The sequence below is a fragment of the Hordeum vulgare genome, chromosome 4H, assembly GCF_904849725.1.
Source record: "Hordeum vulgare subsp. vulgare chromosome 4H, MorexV3_pseudomolecules_assembly, whole genome shotgun sequence".
In the NCBI taxonomy this organism is placed as follows: domain Eukaryota; kingdom Viridiplantae; phylum Streptophyta; class Magnoliopsida; order Poales; family Poaceae; genus Hordeum; species Hordeum vulgare.
Window position 1 is genome coordinate 70,125,144 of NC_058521.1, and position 20,174 is coordinate 70,145,317.

A 20,174-nucleotide genomic window follows, 5' to 3' on the forward strand; every position below is an offset into this window, starting at 1 on the left:
TTTATTATCCATGCTATAATTGTATTGATTGGAAACACAATACTTGTGTGGATACATAGACAAAACACTGTCCCTAGTAAGCCTCTAGTTGACTAGCTCGTTGATCAAAGATGGCCAAGGTTTCCTGGCCATAGGCAAGTGTTGTTACTTGATAACGGGATCACATCATTAGGAGAATCATGTGATGGACTAGACCCAAACTAATAGACGTAGCATGTTGATCGTGTCATTTTGTTGCTACTGTTTTCTACGTGTCAAGTATTTGTTCCTATGACCATGAGATCATATAACTCACTGACGCCGGAGGAATGCTTTGTGTGTATCAAACGTCGCAACGTAACTGGGTGACTATAAAGATGCTCTACAGGTATCTCCGAAGCTGTTAGTTGAGTTAGTATGGATCGAGACTGCGATTCGTCACTCCGTGTGACGGAGAGGTATCTCGGGGCCCACTCGGTAATACAACATCACACACAAGCCTTGCAAGCAATGTGACTTAGTGTAAGTTGCGGGATCTTGTATTACAGAACGAGTAAAGAGACTTGCCGGTAAACGAGATTGAAATAGGTATGCGGATACTGACGATCGAATCTCGGGCAAGTAACATACCGAAGGACAAAGGGAATGACATACGGGATTATATGAATCCTTGGCACTGAGGTTCAAACGATAAGATCTTCGTAGAATATGTAGGATCCAATATGGTCATCCAGGTCCCACTATTGGATATTGACCGAGGAGTCACTCGGGTCATGTCTACATAGTTCTCGAGCCCGCAGGGTCTGCACACTTAAGGTTCGACGTTGTTTTATGCGTATTTGAGTTATATGGTTGGTTACCGAATGTTGTTCGGAGTCCCGTATGAGATCATGGACGTCACGAGGGTTTCCGGAATGGTCCGGAAACGAAGATTGATATATAGGATGACATCATTTGGTTACCGGAAGGTTTTCGTGCATTACCGGAAAAGTTTCGGGCTCATCGGTAGTGTATTGGGAGTGCCGGGAGGGGTGCCAGGGACCATCAGGAGGGGTGTCATGCCCCAAGGGGTCTCATGGGCTATGGGAAGAGATAAACCAGCCCCTAGTGGGCTGGAATAAGTTCCCACTAAGGCCCATAAGGTTTGAGAAGGGAAAAACACAAGGTGGAAAGAGTTTCCAAGTGGGAAGGTGGAATCCTACTCCAAGTAGGATTGGAGTAGGACTCCTCCACCTCAAATTTCGGCCAAACCTTGAGGGTTTGAGGCTGCCTCCTCCCCTCCCTCCCTCCTATATATACTGAGGTATTAGGGCTGATTTGAGACAACTTTTGCCACGGCAGCCCGACCACATACCTCCACGGTTTTTCCTCTAGATCGCGTTTCTGCGGAGCTCGGGCGGAGCCCTGCTGAGATAAGATCACCACCAACCTCCGGAGCGCCGTCACGCTATCGGAGAACTCTTCTACCTCTCCGTCTCTCTTGCTGGATCAAGAAGGCCGAGATCACCGTCGAGCTGTACGTGTGCTGAACGCGGAGGTGCCGTCCGTTCGGCACTAGATCGTGGGACTGATCGCGGGACGGTTCGCGGGGCGGATCGAGGGACGTGAGGACGTTCCACTACATCAACCGCGTTCACTAACGCTTCTGCTGTGCGATCTACAAGGGTACGTAGATCGGAAATCCCCTCTCGTAGATGGACATCACAATGATAGGTCTTCGTGCGCATAGGAAATTTTTTGTTTCCCATGCGACGTTCCCCAACATTCATGTCATCCTCATGCATGTCAAGATAGCTTAGAGTCCAGTTCTGTCCAGGAACTTGTATTTACTTCTCATGCTTGTGCTAGTGAGTAGAATAGAGATGCATGTTCATATTCATCTCATGCATCATGTGCGTGTTGCATCTTGATGTGCTGTTGTTCATTGGATGCTATTTTTATGTTGGATAGCACCGGGATCGGAGAACGAGTACGTGGATTCGGGAGAGTACGGGCAGGACGAACAAGAGCAGTTCCAAGCTGAGGACATCACACGCAAGATGATATGACCTTGATTCCATCTCTAGACTTGTTATTCTAGATTACGTTTCTTCCATCATATGCTCGCTGCCTACCACTGAAATAATTGCCTCCTGATATTGCCATGAAACCCAAACACTTTCCCCTCCTAGCAAATCTTGAATGGCTAAGTAGGCTTTGCTCAGCTTCTAATGTTAGCGTTGCTAGTTGCAGGTGCCTTGTCTCATGTGATAACATGAGTTGATATCATTATCTTAGTTTTGTTATTTAATTAATGCACCTATATACTTGGTAAATAACGGAAGGCCTAGCCTTTTGCCGGGTGTTTTGTTCCGTTATTGCCGCCATAGTTACCGGCTACCGGTGTTTGATTCCATAATGATCGCTCCTAACACGTTCGGGTTGTTATGGGGGACCCCCTTGATAAATCGCGTAGAGTTAAGACTTGTTCGGCAGGACCCAACCTTGGTGTTAATGTGCTAATCACTTAATAATAATCTGCATAGGGAATGATCACCCCGAGGATCTTTAATCAACAACCCGGGCCAGTGCTCCTCATGAGTGTTGGTCCAATCTAGAGTCGTGTGCGGGGCCAACCCGGGGCAACTCGGGAGATGTCTATCAGGCCACTGTACGCTGTTCTCATCCGGCATGTCCTGAGACTGAGATACGCGGCTCTTATCAGGGTCGTCGACACGTTGGGAGGTCCTGCTAGTCTTGTCTTACCTTAGCGATATATCTTGCGTATAGGAATCCCGGTGAAGCTTTGGTTCTCCCCAGAGTTGAGGTCTTCCTCTAAGGAATCCGACGAGATCACGAGATTCGTGATAGAGGATTACTTTGCGGCCCGTGACCGTTTGTGATGGACTAGTTGGAGCACCCCTGTAGGAATTAATCTTTCGGAAAGCCGTGCCCGCGGTTATGTGGCAGCTTGGAATATTTGTTAACATCCGGTTATAGATAACTCAAACATAATCTAATAAAATTGCCAACTGTGTGCGTAACCGTGACTGTCCCCTTCGAAGATCTCTCTTCGAACGGGAACACGGTGGGGTTATGATTGACGTAAGTAGGTGTTCAGGATCACTTAGTGATCAGTTAATCATCGACCGCTAGTATAGACCACCTTCATACTTGTTCTATGTAAGTTAGCCACCATACTGCTTAGGATGTTGCAACCTAAATACTCCACCTTCCTTACCTAATAACTTGACTAGTTCTGGCACCGAGGTCATAGATTGCTGAGTCCACGTGGCTCACAGATTCCTTCACAACACCAACAGGTTCAGGTACCCCCGAGACAGGTGATCCCGACGGCACGCAGCTGGCGTGGCAGTACGATGAGGAGAACGACCGCCTGTACGTGAACTATCCAGAAGATTGAGGCGTGGTCATGGTCGTGGGCAAGCATGCAGGGTAGCATAGTCATTTCTCATGTTTTATAGTCCATAGCGGAACTACCTTGTTTGGATGCGTGATGTAACTCTGATATATTTATGAGATGGCAGTTGAATCCCTTATTGTCATTCTTCTATTATTATGTATGTGCTATGTTACCGTGCTTGCGAAAAGCTTAGATGCGATTCTTTCCAATTCGGGGCCTCGTTCCCCAAATCGGAAAGGACCGCATCTTAGTCTTTACACGCGTCGTCATCATGCCCCTCCTTCACTGGAGTCGGGCAAAACTTGTTGTAGTAGACAGTCATGAAGACATCGTGCTAAGGCCCTATAGGACAAGCACAATATAACCGCCACCATTGAAGAGAACCGTATATAGAAAGAATCAAACTTGTAGACACACGCACACGCACGCGCGCACGAGAGAACAATGTCCGTATCCACGTGGATCCACCGAAGAGAAACGTTGATCGAATCCTACAATATCCGCCGGGGAAAAATCTTCACACGCCCTCCGACGACGTTAGAAGCACCACCGAAATGAGGGCTAGGCGAGGAAAACTTTATTCCATCTTCAGAGAGGCAACATCGCCTCGTCTCTCTGAGGAGGACATAAACCCTAAAAAACTCAGAAAAGCATTCAAAAAAAGCCCTTCCACGGACAAGGGTCGGGATCCACCACACATCTATGGCTCTAAGGCCAAACAAGACGAGGCAGACCATCGGTCGTGTCGACGGGAGGTAGGAGAACACTAGCGATGGTTGGGTGCAATGGGTACGAGGGAGGCGCCAAAGCGCTCGAAGGTTTCTCGAAGAAAAAAATATCCACACAAATTAGGAAGCATAATTCCAACCCAAACCGCTGGACTTTTTTCCCCGAAAGAGAGGCAAAAGATCTGCCTCGTCAATTAATTAAGCAGGATATATTTGGTTTATTCATAGTGAACCCCAAGATCTCCAATTTCCAGTTTTCTGTCGGCACTACATATCCTTTTGAAGGAATTGCGACAAGCATGCATGGGACCATTTTTCAATTAGTGACAGACTTAGAGTGAACTACTTCCCTTGTCAGGGCTTCCCAAAAGGGCCCCCATCCCATCCATCCTTGCAAGTCAATCAATAACTTAATAGTTGTTCCTACATCCAAATCCAAACACCTGGACAAACACCAAGCTGAAGCCTGGTTGGTTGGACCAAACTACTGAAACTAGCTAGGAAAACCACCTCTGGTAGGTGTGAGTACCTGTTACCATCTGCAACAGGATTCCTCCAGGCGCCCCACAGTTTCAGCCACATAGCAAACCTGGCCAGACTTTGGATCTCAGTCTTCTCTGCAATTTGTTGAATTGGGTTTGCTTCCTGTGAATATCGACTCAATTTGGTGGCAATACACCTTTCTTACAATCTTCATCTGGTTGAAAAATGTTGTTCAAACTTTTGACCGGTTCGATTCGACGCCGAAAACCCGGACAAATTACGCAAAGAACGGCCCCAGATCAAATCAAAAGAAGAAGGGAAGTGCGCAAAGGTTAAGCAAAGTACGCGAGGTGCATGGAATAGTATGCAAGTTCTCTTGCTTCACTCCTCCCCTTCCCTTCCCCTCCCCTCCCTTTGAAAAATTCTATCTTCGCTGCTCCTCCAAGAAACCACACCATGCAAATACGCAGGTCTTCTCTCTCGCTCCATCTTCTCATGCATGCATGATCATGGCCACCATGAGATGCCTCAGGCCGGGCGGCGCTCGCCGCCGGCAGTGCCCTCTCCTCGCCGCCTTCTGCTCCTCGCTCGTCGACGGGCTCGCGCACCTGGAGGCCACGCTGTCCGCCGAAGATGATGACGGCGGAGGCGGGTCGGCGGTGTCCATGAGGTGGTGCGCCGACGCCATGCGCCTCGTGAGGCGGATGCAGCGGGACCTGCTGGCCGTCTTCAGGAGCGCCGACGCGCCGGTGACCGTCGACGCAGGCTCCTGCGCCGGCGAGGACTGGCTGGAGCAGTACATGCAGGAGACGGCGGCGCTGCTGGACTTCTGCAACGCGTTCAAGTCCGCCGTGTCCCGGATGCACCGGTACTGCATGGTGGTGGACTTCGCCGCGCAGGTGGGCTGCGCCGGCGCCGGAGGTATCGCCGCCTCGCTCGTCGCCGAGAGCACCGCGCCGTCCTCTCCGGCCGCCACCGTCCGCGGTAATCTGTCGGACGTGAAGGCAGTGGTGAGCGAGGCGGAGCGGCTGGGGGGAAAGATCATCTCCAGCTCCGGCGGCAGCGGCAGCATGGTCCTCGTCACGCTCGTCGCCAAGATCACAATGGCCGTCGTGGCCACCTCCGTGCTCCACGCGCTCACCCACGCCTCACCCCCTTCCCTCCTCGAGGACGACGTCGGCGTCGGCGGCGCGCACCAGCGCAGCAGCACGCTCGCCCGCGCCGCGGTCCCAGAGCAGCTGCGTCCGTGGCGCGAGTCGCTGTCGGCGATCAACGAACGGGTGGCGGCGCTGCCGGCGAGCATCGCGGAGCACGAGAGTGTCGTGACGGCGGTGAGGGACATGATCGGCGGCAGGACGGAAGGATCAGAGGATCATGCGGAGCTGCTGAGGACGAGGTCTGGCGAGCTCCGGGAGGGGGTGGAGATGTTCGACTGTGTTCTTGATCAAGTCTTTGACGAGGTGATCAGGGGCAGGAATGAGATGCTGGGGATCTTCAGAGACAAGGTCCTTACATAACTGAAATGGGGTGAATTTTAATTACCTCTGGATTTCAATCTCGTGTAAAAATTTGGTGATGTTTGTAATGTTGGATTTGCTGATCCTAAATTGTTAATTGATCAATCAACTGAATTTTCTTCATCTTTTTTCCTTCTTTATAAAGGGTGTAGAAGTTGTTGTAGCGTGTGGTTTTTATGTGTTTGCGTTTTAATTTGCTTTGTAACTTTGTATTGACAGTGTCATGAGACCGACCAATAAAGCAAGTGACATTTCATTTATTCTTCCATGAGTTAAATATAGTTTCAAGCCTTCAACCAGCAAGAGCACATATGCCTTTTCTTTTCTTTTCTTTTGAAGCAACATATTGTTTATTGCGCATTCACCACAAAATAATGTGCTACTTAAAAATGTCAGACAAAGTTAGGTCATTTGATTTTGTAGATCACATAACAAATCAAGTCTGAAGATTCCAAAAGTAAAGGCAAAAAATCACTAATTTCCTATCCTGGAGAGAATTACAGAGTGCAGCATCCTGTTATAATATTACATTTCACTAAACCATTTTTGATTACATGAGAATACACCGTATGATGGTACACAGAGCCTGGACTTCATGCCCAGCCAGACCATTTCTTTCCCAAAAGAATGAACAAAACTTCACGGCAAGCAACAAGAACTTATGAAACCAAACAGCTAGCATTTCCTAACCCGCCTTTGTTGAGTACAAAAAGAACGGTGGAGCTAATCTGCAGGATCATGATGTACATGTGATGCGCTTGCGGCCATCCATTCAGCATCAACTCCCCGGCCGGACATAGATGTTGACAGTGGTTGAACTTTGTGAGTTGTACCAAAGGTATAATCCTTGTGCTATCTCTGCCTTCTCTCTAAACCCACCCTTTGAAAATCCCTTTGTTATCTTGTTAGCTGTCCACTGCTGTGTCTCTCTTCCGATCGATGATGGAATAGTTTTGCTATTGATCGTCTCTCACAATCCTGAAAATTTATAGGATAACGATTAAACTATAACGAATATGTTGTATTAATCCTTAGCTATGATGGTTTACCGCACCCACCTTAAACATATTGAGGCGAAACGACTTCTTAGGATTCATTCTTCTAAGCTTCAAGTATGTATATGCAAAGCTGAGCTGGTCACGAGGTGTGAAGCGATCAACCTCATTGAACCACAGGCAAGAGAATAAGTTGGACATTGGAGTGTGTTCCCTCACGATGAAAGAACCTTCAGGGACATCTATAACAAGAAACAAAATTCTTAGGTAAACACATTTCATGCACTAGAACTAATACCAGCAGGTAAGAGAACATACAGCTTGGTAGCAGCTTGTGGGGATCTGATGAGTTGAACCTTGCAAGTCCGTCAGCTTGGTAAAACTCAAACTGTTGATCAATTATTGTATGGTTGAACTTGTTCAGCTTTTTATTTTGTACCACTTCCTCCCATACGCAATGCCGGTCATAATGATTGGAAATAGCATATTCATAACCATGCCGCCAAAGAAAATATTCTAGGATAAGGATAGGATCAGTTTGTAGCCGCAATTTGCTGTCCAGCCAGATAGAGAATCTGATACAATTAACGATGTTCTTAGACAAACTATATTGCAGAACAGGCTGGTTCATCACATTAAAGATGTAAAACTAAAGCACAATAGTACATTATAAAAAAGGAGGGGGGGGGGGGGGGGCATACCGCATATTTACAACTTATGCTGCAGATTTTAAAACATATTACATGTTCATAAGATTATATATTTTACTGAACTGAGGAGCTGCTCGGCGCATCAGAAAAAAACATGGTAGCTCAGCATGTTTTGTAAAACATATAGTAAATGGGTGCTGATCAAGTTGGCAGCAAATCGGACAGCTGATACGATTCCAAAGTGGATGACTGCCACCACCAATTGGTTTCTTCAGAGTATAAGGAAAGATACCAGGGAGCAGACTACGCACAATCTCTGGGTATAAGAAAGCTGTTGTTCCAGTGTCAACAGAGAGAACAAACCATGGGAAACAGGCATCTTATGCCAGTGTTCCAACTGCTATTGGACAGGAAGAGAACAGCCAGAAACAGAAAAACCAGTTATGCATCCAACTCAGGTCTGTGTATTTGAGACAGTGACATTGACACCATTCAGTTTTAGAAACTAAGATGGATTGCTACTCAGAGCAAAGATATAAGCAGACAAGCACACACTACAGATGGGGATGGGATGAGTTCCCGATGTGGGCACTATGTTGCCTGGAACCAGGTCCCAGGACATGCAAGGGTTGTGAAATAGGGTTCAAAATTCTGTATTGAGGGAAAGTACTGGACCTATGGTGGGGTACTGACTGGTTCTCAGCCAGTTATCCTATTAACCAATATTTCCCAGAGCTGCCAAAGTACCCATTTGATAAAAATTACAGCAACCACAGATAAGTAACCACGGTACTTTTGTTCAATTAACTACAAATACCATCTTTTCTGAAGGTGATAACATCATCCTTTTCTCATAAACCTCTAATCATGCAGTTTTATGCTAGCATACTGGCCATCCACTTTCTGAATCAAAACAGCAAATAGGACGCCACAAATTAAATTTGATACTGAAATTTGAATTTCAATAATTTTGGATAGTAGTATAGTACGTACTGTTACTTGTCCCGGTAAGGACCGGGACAACTGGCTCCTTGGTGCAAAACAACCTTTGATTAAATTGTACAAAAAAAACCACATAACAAACCAGTGTGTGTTGAGCAAAAGGTAAAGACTTTTTGGGAGATCACAAGGTTATGATTTGCCAATGGGGAAATTGCATGCATAAAACTTAAAACTACAGTCGAGTCCTCCATTGAAATACATGCATGACAATCAGGACAGAAGATATTATGCAGAAACTCGGTCTTACCTTGATGATGGGAAAAGTCGATGTGCCAAAAGTTTTGGTATTTTCCCAACTCTCCGCATGTCATTATAAGGCATATTCTTGATCAATATAATCTTCCATATACCAATGAAACCCATGTTGTCCATTTTTTGGCCTTCAGATAGCAAAGTTTGCAATGTGACTTCATCCAAAAACATAGCAAAACAAACTGTCTTCTTTGAGAGACTTGTGATCTGCAAAGATATCAAATAAAGACACTTCATATGGATACTAAAGAATATTTCATGTTGTGACATAGCACAAGAAAGGTCAAGAATTGTTTAAGTTTGGAGTGCAGTTTGTTGAAGTGTGTATGTGTGGATTGTCTAGCTTTTTCCATCAATTCGGAATTTTGATTGCGTTGGCTAGTGCATGAAGCTTAACATCGTATCAGAGTCTAAGATCTTGAGTTCAAAGTCCTGGCTTCTGCAATTTATCAAAAAATTGTTGTTGCCCCCTCTGTGTCCATGTATAGGCCTCTTGAGCCATACCTCTGAGTCTATTTGCATGTTGACTTCCCGCGTCACACGTGGATTGTCTAGCTCTTTCCATCAGTTCAGACTTTTAGTTGAGTTGGCTAGTGCATGAAGCTTAACATGGTTATGGTAATTTAAAAAATGTGAAAATGAGTTTTCAATCTTGTATCACATAGCAACATTAAAGGACTTAGCAAAAGATGGCATCATCATACTATTAATGGAGATGTGGTTGCATTTCATAGACCTGTCATCTAAGGGTTTTTTATGTCTGTATGTGAGACTAATCAGCAGTAAAAAACTAAAAATACTGCTTTAACATTGACAAGTACCTAGAGACTAGATAGTAAAGCGAGGCTAATGAGATGCTAAACTGTCTGCAACAAACCATGCAAAGAACAAAGGAACCTATCCCTAAAAAAAAGGAACATACTGGAACAAATTGTTATAAGTCGCTTATTGCTACTTATACAGGTTGGAGGAATCATAGTAGAAGTGTAAATTTGCCAAAGAGTTATGTGCCAAGAAATGTCATACTGTTTTGCCATATGGAGTCCTCAGACGATCAGAGTTTCCAAAGATGCAGGAAGATACAGCAATGCGGCATTTGCTCATGTACTTTTTGTCATCCTCTGATATATCAAAACCAGTGCTTGATCCATTAGGCCCCTTAACAAAAGCACATGTCAGTTGTTGGTCATGAGCTACATATGACTCCTCTCTTTCCTGTAGAGTCTGGTGGCCAGCAAATCTTGGCTCCCAATATTCTGATCCAACTGGTTTTTGTTCAACCTCTACATACTCCAACTTAAAGCTACCGAATTTTTCATTTTTTGCAGGCTCTACAAGTTGTGCAGTGGAGTTTAGGAACCTCATTTCACAAGTTGAACCTGGTTAATATATTCCAACTAATTAGGTAACCATCAAGAACAGAGGCTAAAAAAATTATGACTAGATAATAAAGACATGAAACAAGCTTGATTGCAAAAAGAGTGTCATATTTGATATCAATAGAATTTATAGTAAGGCAAATTATCAAATATAGCAAAGGTACTGATAGACCTAATAATAAAGCTCAGATATACTGATTTTGACTTGCATAAATAATACAACAAATATATCATGATACCATTGCGTGCAAACATTTTCAGTTAATTCACCAGGCAAAAACTTGGGCATCCAACATCAGCACCATATTTTTTATTTAAATCCAACAGCAAACCATGAAAATGTTATGCCACAAACCTATCAGTTGGCGGTCTAACATGTCCAAGACATCCAATATTACGGTCATGTTATGCATGTCATAATATTTATGAAAGCCACTGGGTACAATACGCATGCTCATATTTTATTCATGACGCAACACTTGAATAGTCATTAGGTACATACACATCTTATGCATGCTAACAGCATCCCCTATTAGATACTTACAATCACATTTCATGTTTCTAAAATAATAATGATCTCATACAGCAGAAAAATAGCGTGCAATATATAGCTACTTATCTAGCTGAATCACCTCATAAAGCTATTAGGATAGTAACAGCAAAAATCTAACGGTATCCTGAGTAAATGGGATCAAAATTCCACCAATTTAGGGAGGAAAATCATGATGCTAAACTGAAACTGCCCGAATCTAGCTTTCAAATTAGAAAAGGAAGAACAACTCACCAGACTTTTTACGCTTTGGTTTCTTCTTGGACCCATGTTTCTTATCACCAGTACCTGAAGCTTTCTTTTGATCCGTATTAACAACATCACCACCATCACCAATCCTTCCACCTGCTTTCATGTGTCTCTCCAAGGCAACATTCTCTTCCTTCTCTATGCTCTCATGAATACCATCACCAAGTTTCCTGCCAACAGATGAATGCATCTGAGAATCATCGGGATCATCGATGCCATCATCATACTCATCATCTGGATCAACCTCCCTCATCCCCGTGCTCACGGCACCCATAGAAGCTGCCTCATACTGCTCCAGCTCTTTCCTGCCACCCTCATTGTATAAGGTGCCTCCTTTTCCCCCTTCAGCCAACTCTGGAACCTCCTTGTCAGCACCACCCCTGGTGTCCAAGGTCAACCCTTTCTCCTCGATTCCGGGATCAGAGCTCACGCTTTTCTCACTGCTGCCACCAGCATCACCAGTGTTTCCACCAGCACCCGAGATCTTCTCCTTCTCGTCCTCCGAATAGTCCTCGTCACGCCGTCGATCATCCTGGTCCCAGTACCTGGAATCCCGCGCACTCCTGCCACCACCGCCATGGCCGAACTTGAGCTCCTTCCAGTTCTTGCTCCGGTTCCACTCCGGCAAACCCTCCCCGCCGCCCGAATCTTCGCCGATCTCTGCAAAACAATACGGACATGTAATGGCATTAACTAACAGATAACCAGATCAACCGAACAGAATTTGGATCGACAGTGGTCCATTCACATCCAACCATGCCATGGACGATCCCAAGAGCGTCAAAGATGGCATTTCCACTCTCCTCTCTCTCCTGTCGAAGCAACAAGAACACCGAGCGGGGCGGACCGCCTAAACCCATCCCCAGAGAATCCGAGTGAAACCACCAACCTGCGGGGTCGCGAGAGAGGCGGCGCGAGAGGATGAAGACGCCAGCGAGGAGCAGGACTGCAGCGGAGGCTGCGGCAACGGCCGGCGAGCGGCGGCGCGCGGGCTTGCCGGGACGGCGGATCCGGGAGGGCTTGGAGGGGTGGGCCCGGTGGTAGTCCGGGAGCGGGTGGTGGGTCGCGCCACCGCGGGAGTCGAAGAAACCGCCGCCGGATTGCCTGTACTGCGCCATCAGTCAGAGGCGGTGCTACTGCTGGTGCTCGGCCACCACCACCATGTACGGGACGGAGGACGGTGGGTGGGGAAGCGGACCGGAGTGAAACGGAGGGGCTTTTTTGTAATTTGATCGGGATGGTTGGAGGGAGTGGTTAGTTGCACGTGACGGTGATGGGGTTGGGAGAAGCCGGAGAAAAAGACCTATCTCTCCTCTCTCTCTCTCTCTTAGGCTGCGAGGTTGGTGAGAGGGGAGAGATCGGAGATGAGAGCCGACATGTTAGGCATAGAGCGGGATATTTTTATCAAACAACGTGTTCTTCCTCCCTTATTTCCCAAAAGGTCAAATGTCATGTAAGCAAAATGAACAAATTTGATTAATCTTTTTGTATGGTGTCCGGCGACGAAACACTAGAGTGGATGCCACACTACACTATGTAGCGTCTGACTGACAGCGGAGGCACCTTGGCGAGCGTGGCATCCCGAAGACAGCCCTAGCCCCACCCCCGTTGTGCAGCCCTAGCACACAGGCACCACACTTGCAATGTGCAGCGCCTGAGGCAGCCACCCCTTCACCCTTGCCCATTGGCTCTCCCAAGCCCTTCCATGTTTCTTCGATACACGCTTGGCGAAGCCCTACCGGAATTCCGCTTTTACCACCACAACCAACATCGTCGTGTTGGCTCAGATATCATCTACATATTCTCCCTCTCTTGCTGGATCAAGAAGGAGGATACGTCACTGAACCAACCCTCTGCAAAACTCATAGGTGCCGCATGTGCGGTGCTTGGATCAGATGGGGTCGCGAAGCGAGTGCGACTACGCCAACCACCGTCTCTAGATCGTTAACACTTTCGGTTTACAAGGGTATGTAGACACATCTCCCTCTTGTTGCTAGCATCTCCATAGAATAGATCTTGGGCGTTGATACTCATGATCTGCGTTGGGCTTTTAGTGAAGAGGAACGGGTTATCGCAGCATAAAACGGGTAAGTATTTCCCTCAGTTATGAAATCAAGGTTTATCCAACCAATAGAAATATCAACCACAACCGACTTCAATGGTTGCACACAAAAGAACAAACAACTTGCACCCAACACGGACAAGAGGGTTGTGAATCCTCTTGTCTTGTCATTTGCAAGCAAGTGAGGTGTGTAGATAATTATAGATAGCAAGATAAAATAAAAACAAGTAAATAATAGCAAGGTAATGAAGGTACTATCAATATGTTGTGAATAGATACGGGGCCATAGCTTTACCTAATGGCATCTCTCATGGAAAAATAGCATACTGTGGGTAAACAAATTACTTTTGGGCAATTGATAGAAAAGCGAGATATTCACGGCAATGATCATGTGTATATAGGCATCTCGTTCATAAACAAATAGGTCGACTTCTACCTGCACCTATTACTATTACTTCACTCCAAGAGCGCTTCTATGCTTGCCTCTCTACGTATTAAGTTCACGGCGAACGAAGTAATGCATAGAGTAAGATGACATGATGTAGACAAACTAAACTCAAACAATATGAATAAACCCATTGTTTTATCCTTAGTAGCAGCAACACAAAGACGCATCTTGTCCCCTTCTGTCAATGGGATATAGAAATTCGCTAGGTTAAACCTACCACAACGGACCTCTCTCACGGAAGAAATACCGATCTAGTTGGCCAAAGTATTTCAGTAGATCGGAGAGAATTACGAAGTTGTCATAATCATGCACATAAGAATCATATAAGTATTCAGAGGTGACTCAAATATTTATCATGAATAATCTGAACATAAAACCACAATTCATCGTATCTCAACAAACGCACCACACAAAAAGAATTACATCATATGGATCAAAGCAAAGATGCGATGATCATTGTATTGAAGATCAAAGAGAGAGATTGACATCTAGGTACTGACTATGGACCCGTAGGTCTGTGGTGAACTACTGACACATCATCGTGAGGGCATCAAGGTTGATGAAGAGGCACTCCGCGATCGATCCCCCCTCCGGCAAGGTGCCGGAATGGAGCTCCAGATGGCCTCCCATCGGAACAAAGACTTGTGGCGGCGTAAAAAAGTGTTTCGGGACTCCCTCTCGTGTTTTTAGGATAGATGAGAATTTATAAGCAGAAGAACAGAGCCGGGAGGGCCACGAGGGGGACACAAGCTATCAGTGCCCCCAAGGCAGTGCCCTGTTAGCTTATGGGCCACCTATGAGGCCTCTAGCCTTTTTCCGATGCTCGTTGGTCTTCTTTTGGTCCAGAAAAAATCATCAAAAAGTTTCAAGGCAACTGGACCTCATTTGGTATGGAAAACCTGCAAAGTGAAAAACACGCAGAAAACAACAACTGGCACTGGGCACTGAGTCAATAGGTTAGTGATCAAAAATAATATAAAATGGTAAATAAATACTCCAAAAGCATACTAGAATGATAATATATCACCATGAAACAATAAAAATAATAGATATGTTGGGGACGTATCAGGCGTTTCGTAGTAAAATTTTGTTTCCCGTGCTTTGTTCCCCAACAGTGGCACCATGAGCTTGGTCTATGCATAGATGATATGCACAAGTAGAACACAAAGAAGTTGTGGGTGTTGATGTTCATATTTCTTACCTCCATTGTCTTATTTTTATTTGACGGTATTGTGGGATTGAGCGACTGCTACCTCTTGAGCTTGCGTTGGTTTTTCACTTGAAGAGGAAAGGGTGATGCAACACAGTAGCAGTAAGTATTTCCCTCAGTTTGAGAACCAAGATATCAATCCAGTAGGAGAATCAAGCCAAGTGTCCAGAGTACTTGCGCAAACACAAACGAGCTTGCACCCAACGCTATAAAGGGGTTGTCAATCCCTTCAAGATTGATTGCAAAGTGAGGTCTGAAGGCAGAAAGTGCAACAAAGTAAAAGTGTAAGGCTAAAAATATGATGTGAAGTAGACCCGGGGGCCATAGTGTTCACTAGAGGCTTCTCTCAAGATAGCAAATATTACGGTGGGTGAACGAATTACTGTCGAGCAATTGATAGAACCGCGCAAAGTCATGACGATATCTAAGGCAATGATCATATATATAGGCATCACGTCCGAGACAAGTAGACCTATAGTGTCTGCATCTACTACTATTACTCCACACATCGACCGCTATCCAGCATGCATCTAGTGTATTGAGTTCATGACGAACAGAGTAACGCCTTAAGCAAGATGACATGATGTAGAGGGATAAATTCATGCAGTAGATATAAACCCCATCTTTTTACCCTTGATGGCAACAACACGATGCGTGCCTCGCTACCACTTCTGTCACTTGGTGAGGTCACCGCACGGTATGAACCCAAAACCAAGCACTTCTCCCATTGCAAGAATCATAGATCAAGTTGTCAAACAAAACCCACAACTCGAAGAGAATTACAAGGATATGAAATCATGCATATAAGAGATCAGAAGAAACTCAAAGAAGATTCATAGATAATCTGATCATAAATCCACAATTCATCGGATCTCGACAAACACACCGCAAAAGAAGATTACATCGGATAGATCTCCATGAAGATTATGCAGAACTTTGTATTGAAGATCCAAGAGAGAGAAGAAGCCATCTAGCTACTAGCTATGGACCCATGAACTACTCACGCATCATCGGAGAGGCAATGGTGTTGATGTAGAAGCCCTCCGTATCCGAATCCCCCTCCAGCAGGGCACCAGAACGTGCCCTAGATGGGATCTTGCAGAGATAGAAGCTTGTGGCGGCGGAAAAGTATTTTCATGGATCTCTCCCGTGGTTTTTGATTTTTCGGGGATTTATAGGCGGAAGAAGTAGGACAGACGAGCCACAGGGGGCCCACAAGCCTGCTAGGCGCGGGCCCCCCTGGTCGCGCCTAGGGGGATTGTGGCCTCCCCTGGTGGCCTCTGCCTTGGTTATCACGCCCCCTGCGTATCTTCTGTTCCGGAAAAAATGTTTTCAGAAGTTTTATTCCGTTTGGACACTGTTTAATATTCTCCTCTAAAAAGGGTCAAAAACACGGAAAAACAGGAACTGGCACTTGGCACTGAGTTAATAAGTTAGTCCCAAAAAATATATAAAAGGCATACAAAACATCCAAAGTTTGATAAGATAATAACATGGAACCATAAAAAATTATAGATACGTTGGAGACGTATCAAGCATCCCCAAGCTTAACTCCTGCTCGTCCTCGAGTAGGGAAGTGATAAAGACTGAATTTTTGATGTGGAATGCTACCTAGCATAGTTGTCCTTTGTAACTTCTTTCATGTGACATGAATGTTCAGATCCGTAAGATTCGAAACAATAGTTTGCTATTGAAATGAAAACAATAATACTTCAAGCATACTAGCAATGTGATCATGAACTTTCGAAATAACAAGGTCAAAGAAAGTTATCCCTACAAAATCATATAGTCTGGCTATGCTCCATCATCCCCACACAACTAATTTAAATCATGCACAACCCCGGTATTGGCCAAGTAATTGTTTTCACACTCTTACTTTCTCAAACCTTTTTCAACTCTCACGCAATACATGAGCGTGAGCCATGGATATAGCACTATAGGTGGAATAGAATGTGGTGGAGATTGTGAGACAAAAAGGAGAAGATGCTCACATCGACTCGGCGTATCAAAGGGCTATGGAGATGCCCATCAATAGATATCAATGTGAAAGAGTAGGGATTATCATGCAATGGATGCACTTAGAGCTATAAGTATGTGAAAGCTCAAAAGGAGAACTAGTGGGTGTGCATCCAACTTGCTTGCTCACGAAGACCTAGGGCAATTTTGAGAAAGACCATCATTGGAATATACAAGCCAAGTTATATAATGAAGATTCCCACTAGCATATGGTGGTGACAAAGCGAGAGACTCTCAATCATGAAGAACATGGTGCTACTATGAAGAACAAGTGTGGAAAAGATAATAGCATTGTCCCTTCTCTCTTTTTCTCTCTTTTTTTGTTTGGGTTCTTTGGCCTCTTTCCATATCTCTTTTTTCGTGGGCAACTTTGGCCTCTTTTTTTTTATTTCCTCGCATGGGACAATGCTCTAATAATGATGATCATCACACTTTAATTTACTCACAGCTCAATGCTTAGAACGATGAGGACCCTATAGGAAATGCCTCCGGCAGTGTACCGGGATGTGCAGCGATCTAGCTTGGCGTATGACTCGCTAGCTATCTTACGATCATGCAACGGCAATATGAAAGTGATGGCACATGTCGTGAGACGGAACAGTGGGAGTTGCATGGCAATATATGTCGGAATGGCTATGAAAATGCCATAATAGGTAGGTATGGTGGCTGTTTTGAGGAAGCCATATGGTGGTTTTGTGCACCGACGAAAGTTGCGCGACACTAGAGAGGCTAGCAAAGGTGGAAGGTGAAAGTGCATCTGTACCATGGACTCACATTAGTCATGAAGAACTCAGATACTTATTGCGAAAGTTTTTATTAGTAATCGAAACAAAGTGCTAGACGCATACTCCTAGGGGAATGGTTGGTAGGTGTTAACCATCGCGCGATCCCGACAGCAACACAAAGGATGAAAATCAATAGATCAATTATGCTCCGACTTCCTAACATAGCGGTTCACCATACGTGCATGTTACGGGAATCACTAACTTCAACACAAGTATTTCTATATTCACAACACCCTACTAACATAACTCTTAATATCACCAAATCCATGTCTCAAAACTAATTTAGAGGAATCAAACTTCACTTTCTAATCAATGCACAAGAAGATGGAAGTTTCATTGTATCCTCTTTGGGTGCCTATCGCCTTTGGGACTACTTTTATAGCACAAGCCAACTACCAAGTTACTCAGAGAGATCACTCTCAAAAAGATATAAGTGAAGAACGAGAGTTCTTATTTCTCCAAAATATGACACCGCAGTGCTCTAAAAGATCTAAGTGAAGCACTTAGAGCAAAGTTGTCTATCCCAAAAGATATAAGTGAAGCACATGTGAGCTAAATTGCCCAACTCAAAAGATATAAGCGAAGCTCAAAGAGTATTCTAGCAAATTCATGATGAGTGCATGTCTCTCTCAAAAGGTGTGCAGCAAGGATGATTGTGACACAACAAAAAGAAAAGACTCCTACGATACAAGACGCTCCAAGCAAAACACATATCATGTGGTGAATAAAAATATAGCTCCAAGTAATGTTACCGATGGATTGGAGATGAAAGAGGGGATGCCTTCCCGGAGCATCCCCAAGATTAGGCTTTTTGGTGTCCTTGAATTTCGCTTGGGATGCCTTGGGCATCCCCAAGCTTGATCTCTTTCCACTCTTTATCCCTTTGTCCATGAGAACATCACCCAAAACTTGAAAACTTCACAACACAAAACTTAAACAGAAACTCGTGATATCATTAGCACAAGAAAACAAACTACCACCTCTTTAGGTACTGTAGCAACTTTATTTCTATTTATATTAGTGTTAGATTACTGTATTATCACTTTTCCATGGCTAATACCCCTCGATACTATCCATAGTTTCATCAAAATAAGCAACCAACACAACAAAAACAGAATCTGTCAAAAACAGACCAGTTTGTAGCAATCTGTATACTTCGTATACTTCTGGTATCTCAAAAATTCTGAAAACTTACGACAGTTTGGGAAATTGGCATATCAACCAGAAGCAAAAAGAATCAACTCAAAAGCTCTTTCTGGATAAAAAATGAAAAATAATTTTTTGAGCGAAAAGTTTTTGTCTTTCTCCAGCAGGATCAAACAACCATCACCAAACTAGTCATAAAGGTTTTATTTGGCTCAAACACAAAAAGAAACACAAAAGACACAATCATAAAAGAATTATGATGGTGTGGACGCAACAAAACAGAAAGCAAAAAAGCAAAGATAAATTCATTGGGTTGCCTCCCAACAAGCGCTATTGTTTAACGCCCTTAGCTAGGCATAAGGTGATAGAATCACGTATCGTCGTCTTTGTTACTCAAACCATAAGTAGCCCTCATCATTGATTCATAAGGCAATCTTATTTTATTTCTAGGAAAATGCTCCATGCCCTTCTTTAAAGGAAATTGAAATCTAATATTCCCTTCCTTCATATCGATGATAGCACCAATAGTCCTTAGGAAAGGTCTACCAAGAATGATAGGACATGTAGGATTGCAATCAATATCAAGCACAATGAAATCCACGGGTACATAGTTCCTATTTGCAATAATAAGAACATCATTGATCCTTACCATGGGTTTCTTGACAGTAGAATCCGCAAGATGCAAATTAAGAGAGCACTCCTCAATCTCATTAAAGGCTAGAACATCACATAAAGACTTTTGAATTGCGGAAACACTAGCACCCAAATCACACAAAGCATTGCATTCATAGTTTTTGATCTTGATTTTGATAGTAGGTTCCCACTCATCATGAAGTTTTCTAGGAATAGAAACTTCCAATTCAAGTTTCTCTTCAAGAGATTTTATCATAGCATCGACGATATGATCGGTAAAGGCCTTGTTTTGGCTATAAGCGTGTGGAGAGTTTAGCATGGATTGCATCAAGGAAATACATTAAATCAAAGAGCAACTATCATAATTGAATTCCTTGAAATCCAAAGTAGTAGTTTCATTACTACTCAAAGTTTTGATATCATCTACTCCACTTTCAATGTTTTTAGCATCAAGATAGATAGACTCCGAATCATTGAGGCATTTTTCAACCAAGGTGGATTCATATCCAGCCCCATCATCATTAGGTTTGACACTAGAAAACAAGGATTCAACGGGAGTCACACCAAGCACTTTAAGATCTTCGTGATTCTCATCACGAGAACATGCCTTTTTAAGCCATTCATGTCTAGCACGAATTTGGGCGGTTCTTTCTTTACTCTTATTCATGGAAACACGTATAGCTTTCA

At 44.3% G+C, this 20,174-nt stretch overlaps 2 protein-coding genes across 2 annotated transcripts; one reads left to right on the forward strand and one right to left on the reverse strand.

The window, feature by feature from the left end:
• The first annotated feature begins 4,433 nt into the window (after window positions 1-4,433).
• LOC123447912 (protein BPS1, chloroplastic-like) lies at window positions 4,434-6,370 on the forward strand. The gene has a single exon (XM_045124633.1). It carries the CDS (start codon window positions 5,097-5,099, stop codon window positions 6,108-6,110), a length of 1,014 nt encoding a protein of 337 aa, XP_044980568.1. The 5' UTR covers window positions 4,434-5,096; the 3' UTR covers window positions 6,111-6,370.
• A 198-nt stretch (window positions 6,371-6,568) lies between these two features.
• Window positions 6,569-12,450, reverse strand: LOC123447911. Its single transcript, XM_045124632.1, has 7 exons — window positions 12,077-12,450; window positions 11,173-11,847; window positions 10,036-10,388; window positions 9,005-9,216; window positions 7,424-7,680; window positions 7,169-7,347; window positions 6,569-7,088 (listed from the first exon to the last, which is right to left on the reverse strand). Exons 1-7 carry the CDS (start codon window positions 12,303-12,305, stop codon window positions 7,008-7,010), a joined length of 1,986 nt encoding a protein of 661 aa, XP_044980567.1. The 5' UTR covers window positions 12,306-12,450; the 3' UTR covers window positions 6,569-7,007.
• Between the last annotated feature and the right edge of the window lie 7,724 nt (window positions 12,451-20,174).

What these genes read in the sequence shown, in the direction of transcription:
- LOC123447912 (XM_045124633.1), top strand. Translation starts at nt 5,097, where the DNA reads ATGATCATGGCCACCATGAGATGCCTCAGGCCGGGCGGCGCTCGCCGC.
- LOC123447911 (XM_045124632.1), bottom strand. Translation starts at nt 12,305, where the DNA reads ATGGCGCAGTACAGGCAATCCGGCGGCGGTTTCTTCGACTCCCGCGGT. An exon ending in GGACTCCATATGGCAAAACA is followed by an intron (nt 9,217 to 10,035) that starts GTATGACATTTC and finishes ATATCTTTGCAG; the next exon opens with ATCACAAGTCTCTCAAAGAA. An exon ending in CCACAAGCTGCTACCAAGCT is followed by an intron (nt 7,348 to 7,423) that starts GTATGTTCTCTT and finishes TTCTTGTTATAG; the next exon opens with ATGTCCCTGAAGGTTCTTTC.